Raw genomic sequence first — 26445 nt, forward strand, 5'->3', positions numbered from 1 at the left:
GACTCAGCTTCCATCACCTTTTGAGGAAGAGAGTTCTAAAGACTCACAATCCTCTGAGAGAAAAAAATTCTCCTCATCTCTGTCTTAAATGAGTGACCCCTTATTTTTAAAACAGCTAACCCTTGTTCTAGATTCTCCCACAAGAGGAAACATCCTCTCCATATACACCCTGTCAAGACCCCTCAAGATCTTAAAGGTTTCAACCAAGTTGCCTCTTACTCTTCTAAATTCCAGTGGATACCAGCCTAACCTGTCCAATCTTTCCTCATAAGACAACACGCCCATTCCTGGTAATAGTCTAGTAAACCTTCTCTGAACTGCTTCTAAGGTACTTACATCTCTTCTGAGATAAGGAGACTAGTACTGTGCACAGTACTCCAGATGTGGTCTCACCATTGCCCTGCACAACAGAAGGATAACCTCCCTACTTTTGTGATCAATTTTCCTCACAATAAATGATAACATTCTGTTAGCTTTCCTAATTACCTGCTGTATCTGCATACTAGCCTTTTGTGATTCATGCACTAGGACACCCAGATCCCTCTGAATCTCAGAGCTCTGCAATCTCTCACCGTTTAGATAATCTGCTTTTTTTATTCTTCCTGCCGAAATGAACCATTTCATATTTGCCCACATTATAATCCATTTGCCAGATCTTTGCTCACTCACTTAACCTATGTATGTCACTTTGTAGCCTCCTTATGTCCTCTTCACAATTTGCTTTCCTACTTTTCTTTGTATCGTCAGCAAATTTAGCAACTATTCCTTCAACTCCCTTCATCCAAGTCATTTATATAAATTGTAAAAAGTTGAGGCCCCTGCACTGATCCCTGTGGCAGACCGCTCATCACATCCTGCCAATCAGAAAAAGACCCATTTATGCCAATTCTCTGCTTCCTGTTAGCTAGCCAATCTTCTACCCATGCTGATATATTAGCCCTACACCATGAGCTTTTATTTTCAGCAGTAACCTTTAATGTGGCACTTTATCAAATGCCTTCCGGAAATCCAAGTACAGTACGTCCACCGGCTCCCCACAATCCACAGTACATGTAATCCCTTCAAAGAACTCCTATAAATTGGCTAAACATGATTTCCCTTTCACAAAACCATATTGACCCTGTCCAATTGCCTTGAATTTTTCTAAGTGCCCTTAACATCTTTAATAATAGCTTCTAACATTTTTCCTATGACAGATGTTAGGCCAACTGGCCTGTGATTTCCTGTTTTCTGTCTCCCTCCCTTTTTGAATAAAGGAATTACATTTGCTATTTTCCAATCTAAAAGAACCTTCCCCAAATCTGGGGAATTTTGGAAAATTGAAACCAATGCATCAACTATCTCACTAGCCACTTCTTTCAAGACCTTTGGGTGAAGTCCATCTGGACCTGGGGATTTGTCAGCCCACAGCCCCAACAGTTTGCTCATTACCACTTCCCTGGTGATTTGTAACTTTCCCGAGTTCCTCCCTCCTTTCCATTTCCTGATTTACAGCAATTTCTGGGATGTTACATGTATTCTCTATAGTGAAGACTGAAGCAAAATACCTGTTTAATTCATCTGCCATCTCCCTACTTGCCATTATCAATTCCCCAGATGCATTCTCTCTATAGGACCAATGCTCACCCTGTTAACTCTTATTTAGATATCTAAAACTCTTACTATCCGTCTTTATGTTACTGGCTAGCTTTCTCTTGTGCTCTAATTTTTTTCCTTCTTAACCTTTTTGTCATTCGTCACTGTTCTTTATATTCTTTCCAATCTCCAGAACTGCCACCCTTCTTTGCGTAATTATGTGCTTTTTCTTTAAGTTTGTTACTATCTTTAACCTTTTTAGTTAATCATGGATGGTGGACCCTCCCCTTGGAATTTTTCTTTCTCATTGGAATGTATATATTCTGCATATTCTGAAATATCCCTTTAAATGTCTGCCACTGAACCTCTATTGATCTATCCCATAACTTCATTTATCAGTTCACTTTAGCTAGCTCTGCTTTCATGCCCTCATAATTGCCCTTATTTAAGTTTAAAATACTGGTCTTGGACGCACTTGTTTCTCCCTCAAAATGAATGTAAATTCAGTTATATTATGATCGCTGCTACGTAGGGGTGCCTTCACTGTTACGTTATCAATTAATCCTTTCTCTTGCTCAATACCAGGTCTAATATAACCTGCTTTCTGGTTGGCTCCAGAACATGCTGTTCTAAGAAACTATCCTGAAAACGTTCAATGAACTCCTCATCTACGCTACCTTTGCCCATCTGATTTTTCTAGTCTATATGTAGATTAAAATCCCCCATGATTATTGCTGTACATTTCTGACAAGCTCCCATATCTCTTTTATACTCTTTCCTACCGTGTAGTTACAATTAAGGGGCCTGTACACTACTCCCACAAGTGACTTCTTGCATTTATCATTTCTCATCTCAGCCCAAACCACTTCTACATCCTTGTTTCATGAACTTAGGTCATCCCTCTCTAATGTGCCAATACCATCATTAATTAACAGAGCCACCTCGCCACCTTTCCCTAACTTCCTATCCTTTCTAAATGTCACGTACCCTTCGATATTCAGTTTCCAATCTATGTCATCCTGCAGCCTTGTCTCTGTAATGGCTATCAGATTTTACTTATTTATTTCTATTTGTGCTATCAGTTCATCTGTTTTGTTTTGAATGGTACGTGCGCTTAGATACAAACCTTTGTATCTAAGTTTTGTCCTTATATTATTTTTATAGCAATTAGCCTTACCTGCTGATTTACCCTTAGATTTACACTATTTGTCCCTTCCTGTCACGGTCTGTTTATCATTTCCCATATTAGTACCGGTTTCTCTTGCCTTGTCTCTACTCTTTGGTTTACCACATCTTCCCAAATTTGATCCCTTGCCCTCACTATTCAGTTTAAAACCCTCTCTACTTCCCTAGTTATGTGGCTTGTGAGGCCACCAGCTCCAGCACAGTTAAGGTGTAGACCGTCCGAACAATACAGATCCCACTTTTCTGATTACGGATGCCAGTGCACCACAAACTGGAACCCACTTCTCCCACACCAGTCTTTGAGCTACACATTCATTTCTCTAATCTTATTTTTCTGATGCCAATTTGCATCTGGCTCAGGTAATAATCAAGAAATTATTAAATTTGAGGTTCTGTTTCTCATTTTGGTGCCTAGCTCCTCATACTGACTTCATCCAGCATCATCATTTTACGATCATTTCAGCATTAGTTTCCGAGAATCTTCCCCGTGAATTAAAAAATTTACATTTCAAAAGCACCTCGAAATATCCCAAACTGCTCCACATACAATGAAGTGCAGGATACATACGAACATACGAATCAGGAGCAAGAGTAGGCCATTTGACCCCCTCGAGCCTGCTCCGCCATCCAATAAGATCATGACTGATCAATTGTGGCCTCAGTGCCACTTTCCAGCCTACCCTCAATAACCTTTGACTCCCTTGTTAGCCAAGAATCTATCTACCTCTGTCTTAAAAATATTCAATGACCCTGTCTCTACAGCTCTTTGGGGAAGAGAGTTCCACAGCTGCATGACCATCTCTGTCTTAAATGGGAGACTCTTTATTTTTAAACTAGTTCTATTCTCTCCCACAAGGTGAAACATTCTTTCAACATCCATTCTGTCAAGGCCCTTCAGGATCTTAAACAAAAACAGGAAATGCTGGAAAAACTCAGCAGGTCTAACAGTATCTGTGGACGGAAAATCAGAGTTAACGTTTTGAGTCCGTATGACTCTTCTTCAGACCTCCTCAGGATCTTATATGTTTCAATAAGATCAGCTCTCATTCTTCGAAACTCCAATGGATACAGGCCCAGCCTGTCCAACCTTTCCTCATAAGATAACCCCTTCATCACAGGAATCAGTCAAGTGAATCTTCTCTGAACTGCTTCTAATGCAATTATGTCATTCCATAAATAAGGAGAATAATGGCAACCAATGTGGGGCTGCAAGCAAATACAGCAGGTACATAAGCAACATGTGGACACTAGTTTACAATAGTTGCTTCAATAGTTTTGACCCCTTGTTCTACTCCTTTGGCTAGTTTTCTCTGTGAGAAGGAACACGACAAGGGAAAGAGGGGGAAAGAAGTTTTTAAATGAACATCTGTAATACTTCCTAGTCCTGAAGATAGGTCATAATGCCTGAAACATCGATTGAGCCCTGTTTTTCCATAGGCTGCCTGACCTGCTGAGTATTTCCAGCATTTTCTGCTTTTGTTTTGTCTGCAGCATTTTGTATTTTTGATCATAACTGGTTACTCCGTCCTTAATGTTGTCCTGCAGCTTTGCATAACTCATCGTCAATGTCATATAAGAAGTTTAAAGACTTAAGGTGTTTGGTTAGTTGATGCTGGTTTGTAAATCTTCTCTTCTACGCAGAGCTACAAGCGGTTCTTGCTTGAAGGAGATCTGATAATATTTTCCTTTCTCGTTTTTAAGCAGTATTTTAGTGACTGTACCACCAACGTAGATGATTCTTCGTAGAAAATTTGAGAATGAGCATATAAACTTGTGCCCTGATTTCACAACCTGCTTGCAGTATAGTGTCAGGCAAATAGATTAATAATATTGTTTGTTTCTTGTGTCCATAGGGTTTCATAAAATGGAAGAAGGCAATTACTTGGAAGCTGTTGATATTTTGCAGCAAGCAGCTGAGGGACTTTGCTCTAAAAGAATTCTGGCAGAGATCTATACTCTGATTGGCTACAGCTCAGCCCAAATGGTACCTAAAGTCAATAATTGCATTGCCTAGTGAAAGAAAATAAATTGTTTAAAGAGTGCAGGAAAATAGCTGAGGAATATGAAAAATTAAGCTGAGAATGTATTTTGATAAAGGGCAATTGTTCTAATTTTGTTTACATGTAGAACCATGAGAATTTTAAGCCTCGGGCAGGCGCGCATCCGACCCGCTCAGGCGTAAAATAGTTTGAGAAGACATCGGGCGAGGATCCCAACATCATTCTGCACACGCGCAATCTTCAGGTCGGCGGGAGCGCGCAGTGTTGGAGCTGCGCCCGCCACCAATTAAAAGGCCAGTTAAAGCCTTTAAAAAGCCAATTGATCCAGATTTTACATTGCCCGTGCGATTTCTCCCTCACCACAAGGGCAAAACAAGCAGGTGGGCAGCCCACATTTTGCAAAACCTTATCCAAGAGTGGGTTAAAAATGGTCAACAGCATTGCCATTGTGAGTAGCGAGGAGTTTAGGCGATAGTGTGGTGCTGGTTGCTTATTTGAACTTGACAGCTTCATCTCTGTTCTGAGCTTCAGTCTTTGCATTTCTAAGCGTCATTTCAGGACTCCTTGGTGTCTCCAAGGCCCTCGGAGGATTTTGACCGTGTGGTCTCTTCCAGGTATCAGACATTACCCTGGTAATGGGGACTGTCTCTCTTCTGGTGGCACCTCCTTTGAGGTGGAAGAGAGGGGCAGAAGGGAGAGGAGGGCATGTGTCCCGGTGCAGCTTCCATGGGAGCGACCTGTGGGAGGAGAGGCACTGGCACAAGGGGCACGGGGGCCAGCAGGAAGGCCAAGGCGGAAGGGATCACAGAAGACGCCACTATCCTGCAGCCAGGATTTACCTCAATATGTCTGAGGTACAATGCCAAAGGAGGCTCCGCCTCAGGGAGACTGTGACCTCCATTTGTTGGATGATAGGCCCTGAGATCACCTCTAACGGTGTGGGTGAACATCCCACGCCAGTGGCTTAGAAGGCCACAGTGTCTCTCAACTTCTATGCCTCCAGCTGTTTCCAGGGGTCAGTGGGGGATTTTTGTGGAGTGTCCCAATCAGCTGCCCACAGCTGCGTCAAGCTGGTGAAGCCAGCTAGGTTGAGTGAGCCAGAGGGTTTGCAGTGAATGCTGGGTTCCCCCATATCCAGGGTGCAATCGACTGCACACATGTGGCCATCAGGGTACCAGCAGGTGAACCAGGTGCCTTCATTAACAGGAAGGGATTCCACTCCATGAACGTGCAGATAGTGTATGACCACAGGATGCTGATTCTGCAAGTCTGTGCAAGGTACCCTGGCAGCTCCCATGATGCTTATATCCTGAGACACTCCCAGGTGCAAAGACCATTCACTGCTCCAGCCTGACTGGATGGATGGCTGCTGGGTGGCAAGGGCTATCCATTGAAGAGGTGGCTTATGATGCCTGTTCGCCACCCAAGAATAGAGGCAGAGCAGTGTTATAATAGGAGTGATGCCTCCGCAAGGGCGATGATAGAGAGGACCATGGGTCTTCTCAAGATGCGCTTCCGAGGCCTGGACTGCTTAGGGGGAGCACCACAATCCCGCCAGAATGGGTGCCACTGGTAGTGGTTGCATGCTGCGTTTTCCACAATCTGGCACTAGCAAAGGGAGACTCGCTGGAGGAAGAGGATCTTGACGTAGCTCCAAGGCCACAGAGGATGAGTTCAGAAGTGGAGCACAGTGAGGAGGACACTGAGGGCATGGACGCAGACCTCTGTATGGCAGGGACATCAGGGACGTCTTGATCCAATGCTCCTTCAGCTCATACCTGGGGTGTTACCTCCATCCAGGATGTCTGAAATGATCCTTTCATTTGAACCCAACGTCCACTCAGTGCCTGTGCAATAAAGTTTAGAGTCACTCACTTCCAGCATTAGAAACTGGTGTACCCTGCACTAGAAAAACAAAGGTGAAGCATACTTGGGCAATTACGACAAAATCAAAATTTATGTACTTTTCACAATCAAAAAAATATTAATATGATCATCTCTGGTGTTCATTTTCACACCAGTAAACAAAAAAAAAATGACAGAACAGAAGATCACCTGTGGCCAGTCCCTCCTGTGCTCATGGTACCTTAAACTTACGTTTCCGATTGCTACGTCTTGGTGCCCCCCACCCCCACCCTTGCTAGCTACAGCATTGGAGACAGCCTGCTGACTCTACTGTCTTGTTGGCCTTGATGACCTTGGCAGTTGTCCTCTAGCCCATGCTGGCCCCCCCTGGGAGGGAGCAACCAGTACCACAGCTGGCATCTCCCCAGTCATTGCAGCCTCATCAGATGTGATGGTTACTGGCAGAGGGGCAGAGGAGCTGCTGCCGTCATCCGGAGCGCCATGAGAAGAGCCCACAGAGACAAAAAGCAGATCGTGTGCCAACATAAGGTTGCTCTGGATCTCCCTGCTCACCCTTGATGGACGGGCACCTTGCTGGGATACTGGATGCCTTTCATCTCCCACACTGACATTGACCACGTGAGGTCAGTGCCTGTGTGAGGGCTTGCAAGTCCGAGTGCAACCCCAGGAATCCCTGATTCTGTCTCTGGAGCTGCCTCTCCATGACAGTCGCCACTCTCACAATGGAGAAGGCAGTCCGCTCACCCATGAGGGTCAATGCAGTGCTAATGCTCTGCATGGACTCCTCCACAACAGAGACCATGGCACACAAACCCTCATAGATCTCCGCCAGATCCTTCCACACATCCTGCTGGACATCCAGCATCTGCCACCTAATGGATGACTCCAGAGGCTAATCATCTGCCTTTGACTCAGCGTCGTCCTGGTCCCCAGCAGTCCTCCAACTGCCAGCGCCCTGGGCAATCTCTGCCTTCATCTGTACCTCAAGCGAGTGTGAAGTGCCCTCACTGGTGTGCACCAACATTCTAGCCGAGGATCAAACTCCCACTGAGCCGCTGGTATCTGCGCTGGTGCCTGGTTCAGAGAGCGGGTGTGACACAGGTGCAGCTGAAGCCTGGCAGTCCCCTGGCAAGAGGAGTGGCTCTTCAGGGTCCTGCGAAAGGGAGCCTACTGGCATTGGTGAGACCACTCCTCGAATACTTTGTGCAGTTTTGGTCTCCTTATTTAAGGAAGGATATAAATGCATTGGAGCAGTTCAGAGGAGGTTTACTAGATTGATACCTGGAACGAGTGGTTGTCTTATGAGGAAAGGTTGGACAGACTGGGCTTGTTTTCACTGGAGTTTAGAAGAGTGAGAGGTGATTTGATTGAAGTATACAAGATAATGAACGGCCTTGACAAGGTGGACGTCGAAAGAATGTTTCCTCTTGTGAGTGAGTCCAGAACTAGCGGGCACAACTTTAAAATTAGGGGTCGCCCTTTTGGGACAGAGATGAGGAGAAATTTTTTCTCTTGGAGGGTTGTGCGACTTTGGAACTCTCTGCCTCAGAAGGTGGTGGAGACGGGGTCATTGAATATTTTTAAGGCAGAGGTAGATAGATTCTTGTTAGGCAAGGGGATCAAAGATTAGCGGGGTTAGATGGGAACGTGGAAATCGAAACACAAGAAGATCAGCCATGATCTTATTGAATGCAAAGCAGGCTCGAGGGGCCGAATGGTCTACTCCTGTTTCTATTTCTTATGCTCTTACGTTCCCATGTAAGGGAGAATAAAAACATGTAATTAGTTTAAGTCATCACACTGTCACTGTGCATGTCAGACACCCTGGTGAGACAATGGAGATCAGCATCATGGTGCCATCATCTTTCAGTGATCAATGGGGACTCCATCAATGATGAGATTACACAAGAAAGTTCGCACCATCCGAATCTTCACCACTGTGCGCTGCACTCTTACCTTCCTCTGACACCCCAGCCTCTCTATGAGCAGCTGAATGAGGAGCATGGCACCTCTCCAGCTCCAAGGCGCCCTGCTCAAATCTGATCAGGAGTTGGAGGTTTGGGGGGCCTCCACATGTCCGTGACCTCTCTATGTTGTTATAGTTCCTCTTCTCCTTAAAGGACAGAGGAGCGTTGATTAGTCCACTCTCTAGCTGCAGCACCATTGCAGCCTGGCCAACCCCATCTGAGGAACACCTCACAGGGCACATCTGAGTTGTGGCCCTCGAGCCACAAGGCACTCAGTCCAAGCAGCCAGGGCTCACCCCCTTGGCCAGCTCTGGAACTATTGATAGTTGGCACTCAGTTGAGAGCTCAGTTGGCATTTTGACACCCCTGAGCTCCACGTGGGGACGGGCAGCTCTTAACACTTCACCACGCTGATCCATGTCAACAAAGGACTCACCCTTCCCAAGCGCAGCAGATCATTGAATCTTTTGCGGCACTACACCCATGTGTGCCGCACAACACAGTGGCTGCTGATCTTGGCTGCCACCTCCTCCCAGGCTTTTTTGGTCTGGTGCGGTGGCCTCCTCCTTCCATCTCTGATGAGAGTGTCCCTCCTGGCAGCCACCTCCTCCAGCAACACCATGAGACACTCATCCGAAAACCAGGGGCCGACTTGCTACCTGACCTGTCCTCCTGTCTGGTGTCTCCTTCCGTTTGTGAGGCCATAGCTTCACTCTGCAGAGCGCTTAAGGAATGTTCTTCCCTGGCAGCCTTCAAGGAGCTGCCTGTGCCATTTTTAAACAGTCCGCCCGGTTGCCATTGGACCTGGCACCATACAGGCCCCCCGCCTGGCCCTTCCCGACTATCGGGGAAGCCACGTTTCATGCTGGGTGGGCCTTATTTGGCCAGCCAGCGTGAATTTGCAGTTGTGGACCTGTTTCCCGACCGGTCCCAGGCCCACCGATTGCGCGTGCCCGCCTGCCAAGGGTAAAATTCAGGCCCATAAAAAACACAGCAGTTCCTTTAATTGGGTTTGTCTCTCTTGCACAATGTGCACACAATTAACTCATTCAGATTACAAGAAGAAAACCCTGCACTGATGTTCTCAGCAGCAATTAAAATCACCAAACCAATCAAATATCTGACAGTAAAAGGACATGGAGAAAGAAATACTCAAGTGTTCAAGTACATAATTTATTGAAGTAAGTGCAGGTAGCTAAAGCCATTTAAAAAAAAGCCTCGGGCAATTTGGGTTTTATAGATGGCGGCACAATCTTGGTGATGGCCCCTTGCAATTTTTAAACTGTAACTTTGTGTATAGAGAATCTGAAATGATGCTGTGGACTACACCATTTGCATGATTCAATTTTGGACCCCAAGCTAGGCAATGTCTGCACTCATGACATGTCTGAAAACAGATTGTAATCAAACTGCCAGAAAGGATAGGATAAAAACAAAAAAACTGCGGATGCTGGAAATCCAAAACAAAAACAGAATTACCTGGAAAAACTCAGCAGGTCTGGCAGCATCGGCGGAGAAGAAAAGAGTTGACGTTTCGAGTCCTCATGACCCTTCAACAGAACTTCCAGGTAATTCTGTTTTTGTTTTAGAAAGGATAGGAATTAGGTTCAATTTAAGCAGTGTTTGCCTTTTCCAAAGATGAAAGCAGCATTCATCCTTGTTTTAGCTTACTTAACAAATTATGCTAAATGCAACAGCCCAGCCAAAGCATTTGTAAATTAAAATTTAATTGAATATAATTGAAGTCAGTTTTATACGTAAGGGTGAGATTTTATAAACATTACACTCGCATCAAAATTATGATTTTTGAATTTATCTGTTTTAGGGTAGACCGCACACTGCCCTGCAATATTTTAGGTGGGCTCTACAAGCAGACATCCATTGCCTTTCCGCGCTGTATCGTGCTGCCATGGTGTACCGACAACTGGAGATGGTGGAGGCTGAGCTTGAGGCCCTTAATCATCTCTATGTGGTGAGTTCTAGTTTTATCCTTTTACACTGTGTTGATTTACATACCTTTTCATTTTTTTCAACAAGTTAGTGTTGGTCAAAAAATTCATTAAAATGTGAGGCCAGTTACACTCTGGACACCATTGTTTGCATCTGGTTATGCATTGAATTGATTTGTCCTGGAAGACGCAGCAATGCTGATGACCATCTGTTTGCACAATGCATTTAGACATTGAACTGATCTCCATATGCTAGTGAAGTAGTTCAGATGCTGCATTTGGATTAAATAGTGGTTCCCAAATTTTAAATCCAGCAAACCCCTTTCATGAAAATGCCAAATTTTGCAAACCCCCTCCTAAAAATAAATATTTTCCAGAGATTTTCTCCCTTACTTGAGTATAAGTTATAAAAACAGTCATCTTGGAAATATAAATTTGTTATTCTTATGGCACTTTATTGCACAATATTAATAATTTCATTATTATTTATCATTATTTAGCAAAATGAGATAAGTGAAGAATAGTTACCTAATACAAATTAGATGTACAAAATCAAACCTAGTTACTTACAGAATTGCTAAACTCCAGGTGTGATTGATGGGGGAATGGCCCAATCATTTCCATTCTGGCCAGATTATGTCGCCAGTCACCGCTAAATGGAGCCTTTAATATGTCTGTAAAGATGCAATAAAGGCAAAGGGGCCCTGGGCCAAGGATATGATATGGCCAGGGCCCTTCCCCTCCTGACCTCATCTCTAAATCCTGAAGTCCTCCAGATGAGGTTGGGAGGAGGGAAGGGCTTTTTCAGGTACAGGGTGGGAGGGTCGTGCAGCTGGCCAGGGTGTTAAATTAAAATGCAAGTACTTAACTCCTTAATGCACAGGCAGCACATGATTCTGAAGTCCTAGCAGATGACACAGCACACCCGACCCCCGACGAATCTCCAACCTCAAGTCCAGTCATGAGGTGTTAGTCAAGGCGTGTTCTGCTGGGCCAATGATTGCTGTTGTCAGAATCATTGTCAAGTCGCCTGTCAATTGGGATGGTCTATATACCTGATTTGCTTCTTTGGACATTGACCAAGTAGCCTGTCATTCAGGATGATCAATGAGTGCCATGCCTCCCAAGAGACTGGGCCCTGGTCATTTGGTGGATGCCAAACCGACAGCTGTCATTTTGCCATACCTTTGGCGCGCAAACACTTCTGTTTCCACCATTATGGGATTTTTCCTGTGAATCCCCTGAAGCATGGGTTCACAAACCACAGTCTAGAAATCACTGGATCAAAAGAAACATAGGTTAGAATTTTCCCATTGACGTGGGGGCGGGACCCACACGCCGACGCGTGAAATGACGTGCGGTGACATCGGACGAGTGTCCTGATGTCACTTCGCGCCATTGCGATATTTCGGCGGGCAGGCACGTGATGATCTCTGATGCCCGCCATTAATTAATGGGCCACTATGGGCTCTTGAGGCACCAATTGATGGGGATTTCTCAGCGCCTGTGTGATCTTCGGGTCATTGCACAGGCGCAATGGGCAGGCGGCTAGGAGAAATTTATAGAAACATCATCCACGGGCGGGGTAAGAGGGCTCAGTTGGGTCGTGAGCATGCTCTGTCAAACATTTAATTTGCAAAGTAACTGATACTTGCCTGTGTGAGCTGCAATACTTCAAAACGCATACCAACTGCTTGGACTGGACTCACAAACTTCAGGTCAGCACTGTTTAGTGAAGAATCGTTTTTGGGCCTGCAGGTTTCAGGAAGCCTTCCCTTAGCCTGGGAATGGGAGTTGAACTCTTCACTGGAAGCACCTCCTCTGAGGAGGAAGGGAGGGCGAGAAGGGGGAGGCCAGGAGTGCACATTCAGCCTCCAGGGGAGCCACCTTTGGGAGGAGAGGCACGCGCACAAGGGGTGCAGGCCAAGAGGTAGTCCAAGGCGGAAGGGACCGCAGAGGATGCCACTATCCTGCTGCCAGGGTATACATGCGGCGAAGCAGCTACCTTATTATGACTGAGGTGCAGTGCCGAAGGAGGCTTCGTCTCTCAAAGGAGATGGTCAAATATATCTGTCAAATGATTGGACCTGAGATCTCTGCTAACTGTGTGGGTGGACACCCCATGCCAGTGGCTCTAAAGGTCACTGCTGCCCTCAACTTCTATGTCCCTGGCTCTTTCCAGGGGTCGGTGGGTGATCTTTTGTGGTGTTTCCCAACAGCTGTCCACACTTGTGTCAAGTAGGTTACAGACACTCTGTTCAGGCGTGCATTGACCTTCATCCACTTCCGTTGGGACCAGGCAAGCTAGACACAGCGAACCAGAGGCTTTGCGGCCATCGCTGGCTTCCCCCTTGTCCAGGGTGCAATAGACTGCGCACGTGGCCATCAAGCAGATGAGCCCGGTGTCTTCGTCAACAGGAAGGGATTCCACTCCATGACCGTGCAGATAGTGTGTGATCACAGGATGCAGATTTTACAAGTCTGTGCAAGGTACCCAGGCAGCTCCCACGACACCTTCATCCGCAGACACTTCCAGGTGCCAGGGCTCTTCAGTGCTCCAGCCTAGCTGGATGGATGGCTGCTAGGTGACAAGGGCTATCCCCTCAGAAGGTGGCTGTAGTAGTAGTATAATAGGAGCCAGGGCACCACAAGGGCTGTGGTGGAGAGAGCCATTGGTCTTCTCAAGATGCGCTTCTGATGCGTGGACCGTTCAGGGGACGCACTCCAGTACCCCCCAGATTGTGTGTTGCTGATAGTGGTTGCATGCTGCACTCTCCACAATCTTGTGCTGGAAAGGGGACGCTGTGGACGAAGAAGATGTAGACACAGTGGCAGTGGCTGCACACGATCAGTCCAGCAGCGAGTCCAAGGGTGAGCACGCACAGGGAAATGCTGAGGGGGTAGATGCTGATCTGGGCATACTCCAGAGAGGCAAGGACACCCAGGAGGCTTTAATCCAATGAACCTTCAGCCAGCACACCACATACGGACTTACAGGACAAGCCTAGGCTGCAGGCTCCATACTTGATATCTGAGTGCAAAATCTGCCTGGATAGGAACATTAACTAAGGGCCTGGTCAATAAAGCTGAATGTCCCACAAATCACTCATAACATTATTGGTAACCATCCACCTGCAGAAGGAAAGAGGCACCCTCAGCCATGGTGACATGTCTGAATTTAATGGTATAACAAAAGGAACTTAAGAGAACAAAATGACAAAGGTGTTCAACATCACACCAACTTATAAAGACCTCATTGTGGGCCAACACAAAAGCACCAGTGATAAACCCGTGGTGTGCCTAAGGTGCCTTATGTTTATGCTTTTGGGATGCTACATCTTGATGCTGCCCCATCGCTGGGACTGCCATCTGAGACAGCCTGCTGACTCTGCTGTCCTGTTGGCCTCTGACATTGGTGGCTGTCCTCTGGCCTGTGGAGCCTGTGCTGGCATCTCCCCAGTCGTTGCAGCCTCACCGGATGCAGCAGTCACTGGCAGGGGTCGGAGGAGCTACCCCCGCATCCAGAGCGCCCTGAGAGGAGCCCGTAGAGATGATAGGCAACTGCTGCGCCGACGTGAGGTCACTTCGGACCTCCTTGCTCACCATGAATGAATGGGCACCGAGCTAGGAAACTTGGTGCCCAGACTATCTCCCATACTGGCACTGACCAGCTGAGATCAATGCCGATGTGAGAGCTTGCTGGTACAAGTGCATCCCCAGGAAGCCCTGATTGTTCTTCTGGAGGAGCCTCTCCATGAGAGTTGCCACTCTCCATGGAGGACGCATGGCGCTTGGCCATGAGGCTCATTGCATTGGCGATGGTCTGCGTACACTCCTCCACCAAGGACACCAGGCCAAGCTGAGCCTCGTGGACCTCCACCAGATCCTTCCACACACCCTGCTGCATTTCCTGCGTTTGCTATGTTGTGGATGACTCCAGAGGCACATCATCAGCCACGGACTGAGCATGTGTCCGGTCCCCTGCAGTCCTCTGACTGCTGGCGCCTGGCCACTCTCCGCCAGCTCCTTCAGCGACCGAAGTGCCCTCACCGCTGTGCCCCGGGACACTAGCCGATGATCTAATTTCCACCAAGGTGCTAGTATCTGCGCTGGTGCCTACCTGGCAGAGGTGGTGTGACGCTGGTGAGACTTCAGGGCCCTCAGGTGTGAGAGGGAGCCTCTGCTGCTCCTCCTAACAGCCCTGCTCTGCTGATGCTGAAAGGACAAACAAGGACATTTGATTAGTTACCATGGAGACAATGACAATGTGCATCCCTGTCCCCCGGATCATTATGCGCTCATCCTTCCATAAGCAATGGTCAAGCCATGTTGCAAACTTCAATCACTGAACATTCAGCACTGCCATGGCTGCGGGGAGAACAATGGTGACCTCACTGCTGGCCAAACATACCTGCCCATGGATCCCCAGCTTCACTGACACCGGTGGACCTGGGTGCATGGCGCCTCTCCAGATCTAGGGCCTCCTGCTCGAACCAGCTAAGCGTCGCCACCTGGGCCGGCCCTCCGTCAGTCCTCACCCATTCGGCAGCATTATGTGCATTCTTCTCCTGAAAAGGAGAGAAGAGCATTGATTAGTGCTACTTGTACCTGGATTCTTTTTGTGGCCTGCCCACCCCAACCAGAGTGGGACATTGCAGGACTGCAGTGCCTCCTCACCCTGCTGCTGCCAAACACTCACACAAAGATGTCAGGCCTGTCCGCACACCCCCACCACCAGCACCCCCAGCCCCCTTTGTTGCCTACATCAAATTTGGCACCACACGGTCTAACCTTCCATAGTAAGGAAGCACAAGCATGTGGAGCACAGAGGACAGCACATCGATTGGTGCCACACCATCTTGAAGCTCCCCTTCCAGCATGTCATCACCCTGACTTTGACATGTCCTGGAGTTCCAGCACTGCGCCTAGATGCAGCTTGTCCAGGTTGCCCCCAAAAGAGTCATGTGGGTCTCAGTGTAACACATGTTGTGGGCGCAGAACCCTCCTCATCACCCTCTCAGGGTGACTTAGGCATGGGTAATATCTGTTGGCCCACCCAGCGAAGGACACATGCCGTCAGTGATTCAATGCAGTCACTACTGGATCCACATGCGTAGCACCACATCGTAGGAGTTCACCACCTCCGCCACTTCCTCCCAGGCACATTTGGTCATGTGGGGAGGCCCCCTCCTCCCGTCCTGGGGTATGAAGACCTCCCGCTGTGCTGTCACCTCCTTGACGGCAGCAAGGCAATCGTCTGAAAAACGATGGGTACAGTGTCCCCCCTGTTTACCCTCCTGCCTAGCCTGCTCAGTAGCAGCGCTCTGGGGAGCCTTTCCAAATAGCGATGTTTGACAGCCTTTGAAAGGCTACAGCAGCTGTTTTATACAGGCTGCCGGATTGCCATTGGGTTCCGCCACCGCCCGCCCACTCCTGCCGTCCTTGGGAGCTGTGATTCACTCTGGGCAGGCCTTAATTGGCCTGCCTGTGCAAAATGGGGCCCATCCACCCCCGCTTCCGGTCCACCCACCCGTCATCCAGAAAATTCTGCTCATAAGGTCAGATTTTGCCGTCAGTGGCAAATAAAAGGCACCAGCCATTCATTACAAATACATTTTTATGAGCTTTGCACTAGAAGTTCCTGTCAGCCAACTATCAAAAAAAGTAGAGCCCCCTCTAGCAAACAGCTGGACAAGCCACTGTGTATCTCCTTAGCCAATAAGATTGAAAAATTATTAATGAGTAGCACAGGGCCTGAAACAGCAAAAGTCAGTTGGAATATTCAATTCAAATGTCAAATCAGAAATGTCTTAAACCAAGCTTCCTTTCCCTCTTTTTGAGAGGTAAGGAACAGAAAGAGATTTTTTAAAAATTCTTTCAAGGGATGTGGGCATCGCTAGCAAGGCAGCACTTGATGCCCATCCCTAATTGCCCTTGAACTGAGTGACTTGCTAGGCCATTTCTGAGGGCATTTAAGAGTCAACCACATTGCAGTGGGTCTGGAGTTGCATGTAGGCCAGACCAGGTGAGGATGGTAGATTTCCTTCCCAAAAGAGCATTAGTGAACCAGGTAGATTTTTACAACAGTCGATGATAGTTTCATGGTCACTATTACTGAGACTAGCTTTCAATTCCAGATTTTTTTAAAATTTAAATTCCACCAGCTTCCATGATGGGATTTGAACTCATGTCCCCAGAGCCTTAGCTTGAGCCTCTGGATTACTAGACCAGTGACATTGCTACCATCTCCCCGATTACGTATTGTAATATATAAATTATAAATTGTAACCTTTCTAAATCTCTAACAATAATTAGAATCTTCAGGAATGAATCTCCACAATAAAAATTAATTTTCAGTGCCAGTGAGGTTGTTTGGTCGTATTTAAAACTTACCACATAGTTAAATGGGTACTTGCACTGGAATGGACAAAGCCTAACTTTGTGATGACTTCAGTGTGTGTTTATCAGGCATGTACAGCAACAGCACACCTTTCCATGTGTTTCATTGGTGAGTTTCATGTTTTGGAAATCATATTCCTTCAATTTTAGTGACCTTAATCGTGGGTAAAAAGGTAAATTTTTGCCAGATTCCCTTGGTATTATGCTTTCCTCGCCTAGGAATGCGGGGTCCACAATATTTATGTGCGTTTGGTGATGCTTCTTGTTTGATCCTTGAGGGTTGGAGAAGATGAGTTGGATGAAAATGACAGATTTGTCACTAACAACAGATCAAGTACAAGTATTCATTGAGATTGAACAAGTCAGATGGAGTTTATCTTTATGTCTTGCCTGAAGCGATTTGGCTGTTATTTAAATAATTAGAAATTCTTCATATTTTTATTATATAAGAAATAGTAAAAGGAATATGCATGCTCCGCTATTCATAAGATCATAGTTAATCATAGTGAGATTCTCGACCACAACTGCACTTTCCTGTTTGATCCCATATCCTTTGATTCTGTTGCAGTCCAAAAATCTATCAATCTCAGACTTGAAAATACTCAATGCCCAAGCATCCACAACCCTCTGGTGTGGAGGATTCCAAAGATTCACAACCCTCTGAATGAAGAAATTTCTCTTCAACTCAGTCTGAAATTGCTGACCTCTTTTTCTGAGACAGTGACCTCTAGTTCTAGACTCTTCTGGTTGGTCACTTTAAACCTGGCTACTAGTTAGGGATGATATTTCTTGTTGTCACATATAAAATGACACTTGAAAAAATGTTACTCCTGTGCAAATACATTTTGATTATAAGTAGAATAACTGAATACAGGTTGCTTGCTTTACCCTGAAATGAATCCAAGTTTAGATGAAGTGCTGTGTAATACATGCAGATGCACTGGGGCCTTGTAACTGGATGGAATGAAGAGTTTAGGAAGCCATTACTGTTAAATTTTTGGGGGTGTTTAACCCCCCCCAAATCCATGAGTCTGCACTCACTTAATATTAATTTGTTCTTTTGAAACTTTAACTATTCAGGTAATAGGAGACAATCTAGTGATGTAACTCAGGAAACATTTATTAAGCAACAAAACAAAAACTTAACAAAGCTAGGCAGTGACTCTTGCATCCCGATTCAGCCTAGGGTGCAAGGTGACACGTGGTCTTCTCACTCTCGCGCTCTCTCGGTCAGCTCTGTGTTCTTCTGCTCCCAGCTGGAAAGCAGTCTCTTGTCTTCAGTTTCAAATTTCGTAAATTTCCTGACTCCCCAAAGCTTGTCCATTTACAAGGCACAAGTCAGGAGTGTGATGGAATACTCCCCACATGCCTGGATGAGGGCAGCTCCAACAGCACTCAAGAAGCTTGATGCCATCCAGGACAAAGCAGCCCACTTCATTGGCACCCCATCCACAAACAGGCAGCTCACCACCACCTTCTCAAAGGTAATTAGGGATGGGCAATAAATACTGGCCTAACCAGCGAAGCCCACATCCCGTAAATGAATTTAAAAAGCATAACATGCGTTGGCCAGTGAAAGCTGTTGTTTATTAACTCTTTCCAATCCACAACCCATGTGCATGATCAGTGATGTTCCTGAGCTCTGGTCTAAGTGTGCTTGTAACATTTAAGGTTCAGGATACTCCAATGTTTGTTGCATTGGTAAAAGCAAAATACTAAGTAGTTTCTGATTGGTTTAGGTGGTGCGTGGTTATCTACTGATGTCACTCCTTGCTATCTCCTGCTCCCCTAATGTGTCAGTTATTTGTGGGTCAGTCCTTTTCATTACAACTTTCTCTGTTACTTCATTAAATTTCATGACTTTCTGCTGAGATAACAGCTGGCTTGAGGTAGTTTCGGTATCTGCTTGTTTGTGATAAAAGAGGGTATGATGTCAGTAATATCTCATGAGTGATTCCTGGGCTCATCGTCCCAAATGCCTAATTGATGTATAGGTATCGATATTGTATGTCTTGTAGAACTCGCATTAAGGCAGATACTTAGTGTGTTGCTAGTGCTTGGAACAGTGTTAATTAGAAATAGTAAAAGGGTACAAGTGGTACCTAGCCTTGATAATGTAGAAATTACAAAGTCATTTCATACGTAAAATCTTATAAAAGTGGATATAAAATGAATGCATAAAGATAATCAGTGTGTTAAAGCTGAGGTAACAAGATACACAAAATACGGCATAATACATTTGATTGAATAAGAGTCAAAAGGACTACATAGCTATAATAGCTGATTATAGAACTTAATCGTACCAAGGGATACAAAGGGCTGTTATATAATTCAACAGAAAGTGACTGCTTCTCTTTTAAAGCATTACAGGTTGTCATGAAATCCATTTATCTGTGTATCCCTGGGTGTTAAATTAGAAGCCTGTGGAGATTGTAACATTTAAGGTTCAGGATATTCCAATGTTTGTTGCATTGGTAAAAGCAAAATACTGTGGATGCTGGAAATCTGAAATCAAAACAGAGAATACTGGAAAGACCCAACAGGTCTGACAGCATCTGCAGAGAGAAACAGAGTTTACGTTTCGAGTCCATATGACTTCTTCAGAGCTCTGAAGAGTCATATGGACTCGAAACGTTAACTCTGTTTCTCTCTGCAGATGCTATCAGACTTGTTGAGTTTTTCCAGCATTTTGTATTTTGATTTCCTGTTACATTAGTTCCTGCCTAGTAACAACGCTGGGATTCCCTGGGAGTGTTTTGCCAGGTCCCAGATGAGTTCAAGGGCCAGTGAGCAACTCGTCTTGAGGCAGTTTGTTTGAGGCAGTGTGCCAGCCAACAAGTGTCACAAAGACAAAAGGGACAGAAACAGGTCCCAATTAAGTTAAAGAAAGGGCTGCAGGGAGCAGACTTTAAGGAAAAAGGATCATTGCAGATAAAGGTACCCTTTTGGAGCATTGGTGTTCTTAGCACGGCCATAGATCTGAAAGTGTGCTTGTAAGCTAGCGTTTGAGTGTACTTGAATCCAGGAAGAAGGATACATAGAGGATAGAAATAACATTCGAATAATAGGGAGGTGGAGGGGAGAGAGGAACTTGGTGAAATTACAATCACTAGGGAAGCAGTACTGAGCAAACTGATGGAGATGCAGGGTGACAAGTCTCTGGGTCCAGATGGACTTCACACTAGGGTCTTAAAAGAGATGGCTAATGAGGTAGTAGGTGCATTGGTGTTAATTTTCCAAAATTCCCTAGATTGTAGAAAGGTCCTGCCAGATTTGAAAGTGGCAAATGTAACCCCTCTATTCAAGAAGAGAGGGAAGCAGAAAACGGGAAACAATAGGCCAGTTAGCATTATGTATGTCGTGGGGAAGGTGTTAGAATCGATCATTAAAGAAGTTATAGCTGGGCATTTAGAAAAGATAATCGGGAAGAGTCAACATGGTTTTGTGAAAGAGAAACCATGTTTACCCAATTTATTAGTGTCCTTTGAAGGAGTAACATGTGCAGTGGTAGAGGGGAGCCTGTGGATGTACTGTACTTAGATTTCCAGAAAGCATTTGATAAGGTGCCACATCAAAGGTTACTGCAGAAAATAAAAGCTCATGGTGTAAAGGGTAACAGTTTAGCATGGATAGAAGATAGTCTGGCTGGCAGAAAACAGAGTATGCATAAATGGGTCTTTTTCTGATTGACAGGATGTGACAAGTGGAGTCCCGCAGGGGGTCTATGCTGGGGCCTCCACATTTTACAATTTACATCAGTGACTTAGATGAGGAGAGCGAAGGCATGGTGCTAAATTTGAGGGCAACACAAAGATAGGTAGAAAAATATGTTGTGAAGAAGACGTAAGGAGTTTGCAGATGTATATAGATAAGTTGAGTGCATGGGCAAAAATCTGGCAGATAGAGTATAATCTGGGAAAATGTGAAGTTGTTCACTTTGGCAGGAAGAATAAAAAAAGCAGAGTATTACTTAAACAGAGAATGACTGCAGAATTCCGAGGTGCAGCAGGATTTAGGTGTTCTAGTATGCAGGTATAGCATGTAATCAAGAAGGCTAATGGAATGCTATCCTTTACTATGAGAAGAATTGAACATAAAAGTAAGGATGTTATGCTGTGCTTCAGTTATACAGGGCATTGGTGAGACCGCATCCCGAAAACTATGTGCAGTTTTGGTCTCTTTATTTAAGGAAGGGTGTATGTGCGTTGGAGGCAGTTCAGAGGAGGTTTATTAGATTGATACCTGGAATAGCCTGATTGTCTAATGAGGATAGGTTGGACAGGCTGGGCTTATTTCTTGATTGAAGCATATAAGATCCTGAATAGTCTTGACAAGGTGGACGTGGACAAAGTGTTTCCTCTTGTGGGTGAGTCCAGAACTAGGGGCACTGTTTTAAAATTAGGGGCCGCCCTTATAGGACAGAGATGAGAATTTTTTTCTCCTGATGGTTGTGCGACTTTGGAATTCTCTGCCTCAGAAGGTGGTGGAAGTGGGGTCACTGAATATTTTTAAGGCAGAGAAAGATTGATTTCCTTGCCTAACTATCTATCTAAGGTTATCGGGGGTAGATGGCAATGTGGAACTCGAAACACAAACAGATCAACTGTGATCTTATTGAATGGTGTGAGCAGGCTTGAGGGACCAAATGATCTACTTCTGCTCCTATTTTGTATGTTCATATGTTCATATGTAAGGAATCTCGGAAGGCGCGATTGAAACCCTGTCAGTTGGCCATCCAAGAGTGATTTTTAGAGAGAATTCCAAGGCGAGTTCTTCAAACGTGGAGATTGGAATCCCTCGTGAGACAGAGTTTCAACGTGATTGTTTAACTTGGTGTTTACTGACATCTGTGTGGGCTCTTGAGAAATCCATGGACTCTGTCTTGGTTGCATCTGTCATTTACTCTGTAGTGTGATGTGTTCGACCACACCGCGTTTGTTAATTCACATGTACCTCATACTTACCCTGAATGTTAGAGTAGAAGATAGATATTGTAAATTGTTTTATCTTTTCGAACTAGAATAGTAAAGTTTGTCTTTTTCTTTGTTCAAAACCTCTGGATTCTTGTGGCTTTATTCCAAAAATAGGCATCTTGAACCTTAACCTTTATCTACCTTAAACAAAACGTTATTGGTCCCTAACCGGATCTCTCCCCATGTCCCAGAGTCTGGCCCAAGAATCGTAACCAAGTTTAAAAACTACGTTAATTTAGGACATAAGACTGAATGTTGAACACGTCACCGCTTTTTTTTTACACAATAGGGCTTTCTAATTCCCCTCTGAGTCATCGGTATCAAGTACCACTGATAAATTTTAATTGCCAAGAAGTATAATTGTCCCAGACTTGGATTGCTCAGTTTTGATGGTGTTGCAGCATTTGCTCTGTAATTTAACCATAAAAGTGGAGCTTGTACTGGCATGAGGCCATGTCTTTTACAAAGAGTCAGTCACCTAGTGTACTAGCGTCCTGCATTGATTACAATTATACATAACAAAATTTAAACTAATTGTTAAATATGGATTTCCTTACATCACATTAGTTTGATAAACTTGATTCACTTATGGAAGATTCCACTATGTTTTCTTGTACTTCTGTTAAACTTGACAAACATAAAGGGTAAACATGCTCCCAATTTCCAGATTATGGAGGTAAGAGGTGAAGACCTTAAAGACTGGTTTAGGCAAAATAGTGTTCAGATTTTGTGTTCGGGTTGCAAGTCCACATTTAATGTTGCTAAGAGAGTGAACAAAGCGTTGTGGATTTTGAAAAAAATTGACTATGAAGAGGTGTAAGTTAGAATTTCTGTAATTAGGTAGATTCTGTAGTATTGGCTTTATGCTGCTCTGTAACTTCTATCACGCATAAATCTTCATTTATAGCCTAGATCACCAAGTCTTATGCAGTTTATTCTTCTATCCAAAGACCAGGGGCATAAAATGGGACTCATGTATTAGGAAACACTTGCAGTTACCAGAGCAAAAACAGAATTACCTGGAAAAACTCAGCAGGTCTGGCAGCATCGGCGGAGAAGAAAAGAGTTGACATTTCGAGTCCTCATGACCTTTCGACAGAACTTGAGTTTGAGTCCAAGAAAGAGTTGAAATATAAGCTGGTTTAAGGTGTGTGTGTGTGTGTGTGTGTGTGTGTGTGTGTGTGGGGGGGGGGGGGGGGGGGGGGGGAGGCGGAGAGAGAGAGAGAGAGAAGTGGAGGGGGTTGGTGTGGTTGTAGGGACAAACAAGTAGTGATAGAAGCAGATCATCAAAAGATGTCACCAACAATAGAACAAAAGAACACATAGGTGTTAAAGTTGGTGATATTATCTAAACGAATGTGTAATTAAGAATGGATGGTAGGGCACTCAAGGTATAGCTCTAGTGGGGGTGGGGAGAGCATAAAAGATTTTAAAATATTTAAAAATAATGGAAATAGGTGGGAAAAGAAAAATCTATATAATTTATTGGAAAAAAAAGGAAGGGGGAAACAGAAAGGGGGTGGGGATGGGGGAGGGAGCTCAAGACTAAAGTTGTTGAATTCAATATTCAGTCCGGAAGGCTGTAAAGTGCCTAGTCGGAAGATGAGGTGTTGTTCCTCCAGTTTGCGTTGGGCTTCACTGGAACAATGCAGCAAGCCAAGGACAGACATGTGGGCAAGAAAGCAGGGTGGAGTGTTAAAATGGCACGCGACAGGGAGGTTTGGGTCATTCTTGCGGACAGACCGCAGGTGTTCTGCAAAGCGGTCGCCCAGTTTACGTTTGGTCTCTCCAATGTAGAGGAGACCACATTGGGAGCAACGAATGCAGTAGACTAAGTTGGGGGAAATGCAAGTGAAATGCTGCTTCACTTGAAAGGAGTGTTTGGGTCCTTGGACGGTGAGGAGAGAGGAAGTGAAGGGGCAAGTGTTGCATCTTTTGCGTGGGCATGGGGTGGTGCCATAGGAGAGGGTTGAGGAGTACGGGGTGATGGAGGAGTGGACCAGGGTGTTCCAGAGGGAGCGATCCCTACGGAATGCCGATAGTGGGGGCGAAGGGAAGATGTGTTTGGTGGTGGCATCATGCTGGAGTTGGCGGAAATGGCGGAGGATGATTCTTTGAATGCGGAGGCTGGTGGGGTGATAAGTGAGGACAAGGGGGACCCTATCATGTTTCTGGGAGGGAGGAGAAGGCGTGAGGGCGGATGCGCGGGAGATGGGCCGGACACGGTTGAGGGCCCTGTCAATGACCGTGGGTGGAAAACCTCGGTTAAGGAAGAAGGAGGACATGTCAGAGGAACTGTTTTTGAAGGTAGCATCATCAGAACAGATGTGACGGAGACGAAGGAACTGAGAGAATGGGATGGAGTCCTTACAGGAAGCGAGGTGTGAGGAGCTGTAGTCGAGGTAGCTGTGGGAGTCGGTGGGTTTGTAATGGATATTGGTGGACAGTCTATCACCAGAGATTGAGACAGAGAGGTCAAGGAAGGGAAGGGAAGTGTCAGAGATGGACCACGTGAAAATGATGGAGGGGTGGAGATTGGAAGCAAAATTAATACGTTTTTCCAAGTCCCGACGAGAGCATGAAGCGGCACCGAAGTAATCATCAATGTACCGGAGAAAGAGTTGTGGAAGGGGGCCGGAGTAGGACTGGAACAAGGAATGTTCCACATACCCCATAAAGAGACAGGCATAGCTGGGGCCCATGCGGGTACCCATAACCACACCTTTTATTTGGAGGAAGTGAAAGGAGTTGAAGGAGAAATTGTTCAGCGTGAGAACAAGTTCAGCCAGACGGAGGAGAGTAGTGGTGGATGGGGATTGTTCGGGCCTCTGTTCGAGGAAGAAGCTAAGGGCCCTCAGACCATCCTGGTGGGGGATGGAGGTGTAGAGGGATTGGACGTCCATGGTGAAGAGGAAGCGGTTGGGGCCAGGGAACTGGAAATTGTTGATGTGACGTAAGATGTCAGAGGAATCACGGATGTAGGTGGGAAGGGACTGGACAAGGGGAGAGAGAAGGGAGTCAAGATAACGAGAAATGAGTTCTGTGGGGCAGGAGCAAGCTGAGACGATCAGTCTACCGGGGCAGTTCTGTTTGTGGATTTTGGGTAGGAGATAGAAGCGGGCCGTCCGAGGTTGGGCGACTATCAGGTTGGAAGCTGTGGGAGGAAGATCCCCAGAGGAGATGAGGTCAGTGACAGTCCTGGAAACAATGGCTTGATGTTCAGTGGTGGGGTCATGGTCCAGGGAGAGGTAGGAGGAAGTGTCTGCGAGTTGATGCTCAGCCTCCGCGAGGTAGAGGTCAATGCGCCAGACAACAACAGCACCACCCTTGTCAGCGGGTTTGATGACAGTGTCAGGGTTGGACCTGAGAGAATGGAGTGCAGTAAGTTCAGAGAGAGACAGGTTAGAATGGCCCTTAGCTTCTTCCTCGAACAGAGGCCCGAACAATCCCCATCCACCACTACTCTCCTCCGTCTGGCTGAACTTGTTCTCACGCTGAACAATTTCTCCTTCAACTCCTCTCACTTCCTCCAAATAAAAGGTGTGGCTATGGGTACCCGCATGGGCCCCAGCTATGCCTGTCTCTTTATGGGGTATGTGGAACATTCCTTGTTGCAGTTCTACTCCGGCCCCCTTCCACAACTCTTTCTCCGGTACATCGATGATTACTTCAGTGCCGCTTCATGTCTCGTCGAGACTTGGAAAAATGTATTAATTTTGCTTCAAATCTCCACCCCTCCATCATTTTCACGTGGTCCATCTCTGACGCTTCCCTTCCCTTCCTTGACCTCTCTGTCTCAATCTCTGGTGATAGACTGTCCACCAATATCCATTACAAACCCACCGACTCCCACAGCTACCTCGACTACAGCTCCTCACACCCCGCTTCCTGTAAGGACTCCATCCCATTCTCTCAGTTCCTTCGTCTCCGTCACATCTGTTCCGATGATGCTCCCTTCAAAAACAGTTCCTCTGACATGTCCTCCTTCTTCCTTAACCGAGGTTTTCCACCTACGGTCGTTGACAGGGCCCTCAGCCGTGTCCGGCCCATCTCCCGCGCATCCGCCCTCACGCCTTCTCCTCCCTCCCAGAAACATGATAGGGTCCCCCTTGTCCTCACTTATCACCCCACCAGCCTCCGCATTCAAAGAATCATCCTCCGCCATTTCCGCCAACTCCAGCATGATGCCACCACCAAGCACATCTTCCCTTCACCCCCGCTATCGGCATTCCGTAGGGATCGCTCCCTCCGGGACACCCTGGTCCACTCCTCCATCACCCCGTACTCCTCAATCCTCTCCTATGGCACCACCCCATGCCCACGCAAAAGATGCAACACTTGCCCCTTCACTTCCTCTCTCCTCACCGTCCAAGGACCCAAACACTCCTTTCAAGTGAAGCAGCATTTCACTTGCATTTCCCCCAACTTAGTCTACTGCATTCGTTGCTCCCAATGTGGTCTCCTCTACATTGGAGAGACCAAACGTAAACTGGGCGACCGCTTTGCAGAACACCTGCGGTCTGTCCGCAAG

The 26445-nt window shown here is 46.0% G+C and overlaps 1 protein-coding gene across 6 annotated transcripts in view; it reads left to right on the forward strand.

Moving 5' to 3' along the window:
• The window catches only part of fancg (FA complementation group G), a 72398-nt gene that overhangs the window by 19995 nt on the left and 25958 nt on the right, over nt 1-26445 (forward strand). For all 6 annotated transcript variants that reach the window (XM_041195447.1, XM_041195455.1, XM_041195418.1 and 3 more), the window contains 2 exons: nt 4614-4744; nt 10419-10565. In XM_041195447.1, the coding sequence (XP_041051381.1) occupies nt 4614-4744; nt 10419-10565 (278 nt within the window). The remainder of the gene's footprint in view (nt 1-4613; nt 4745-10418; nt 10566-26445) is intronic.

This window comes from Carcharodon carcharias, chromosome 1, assembly GCF_017639515.1.
Source record: "Carcharodon carcharias isolate sCarCar2 chromosome 1, sCarCar2.pri, whole genome shotgun sequence".
Lineage (NCBI taxonomy): Eukaryota > Metazoa > Chordata > Chondrichthyes > Lamniformes > Lamnidae > Carcharodon > Carcharodon carcharias.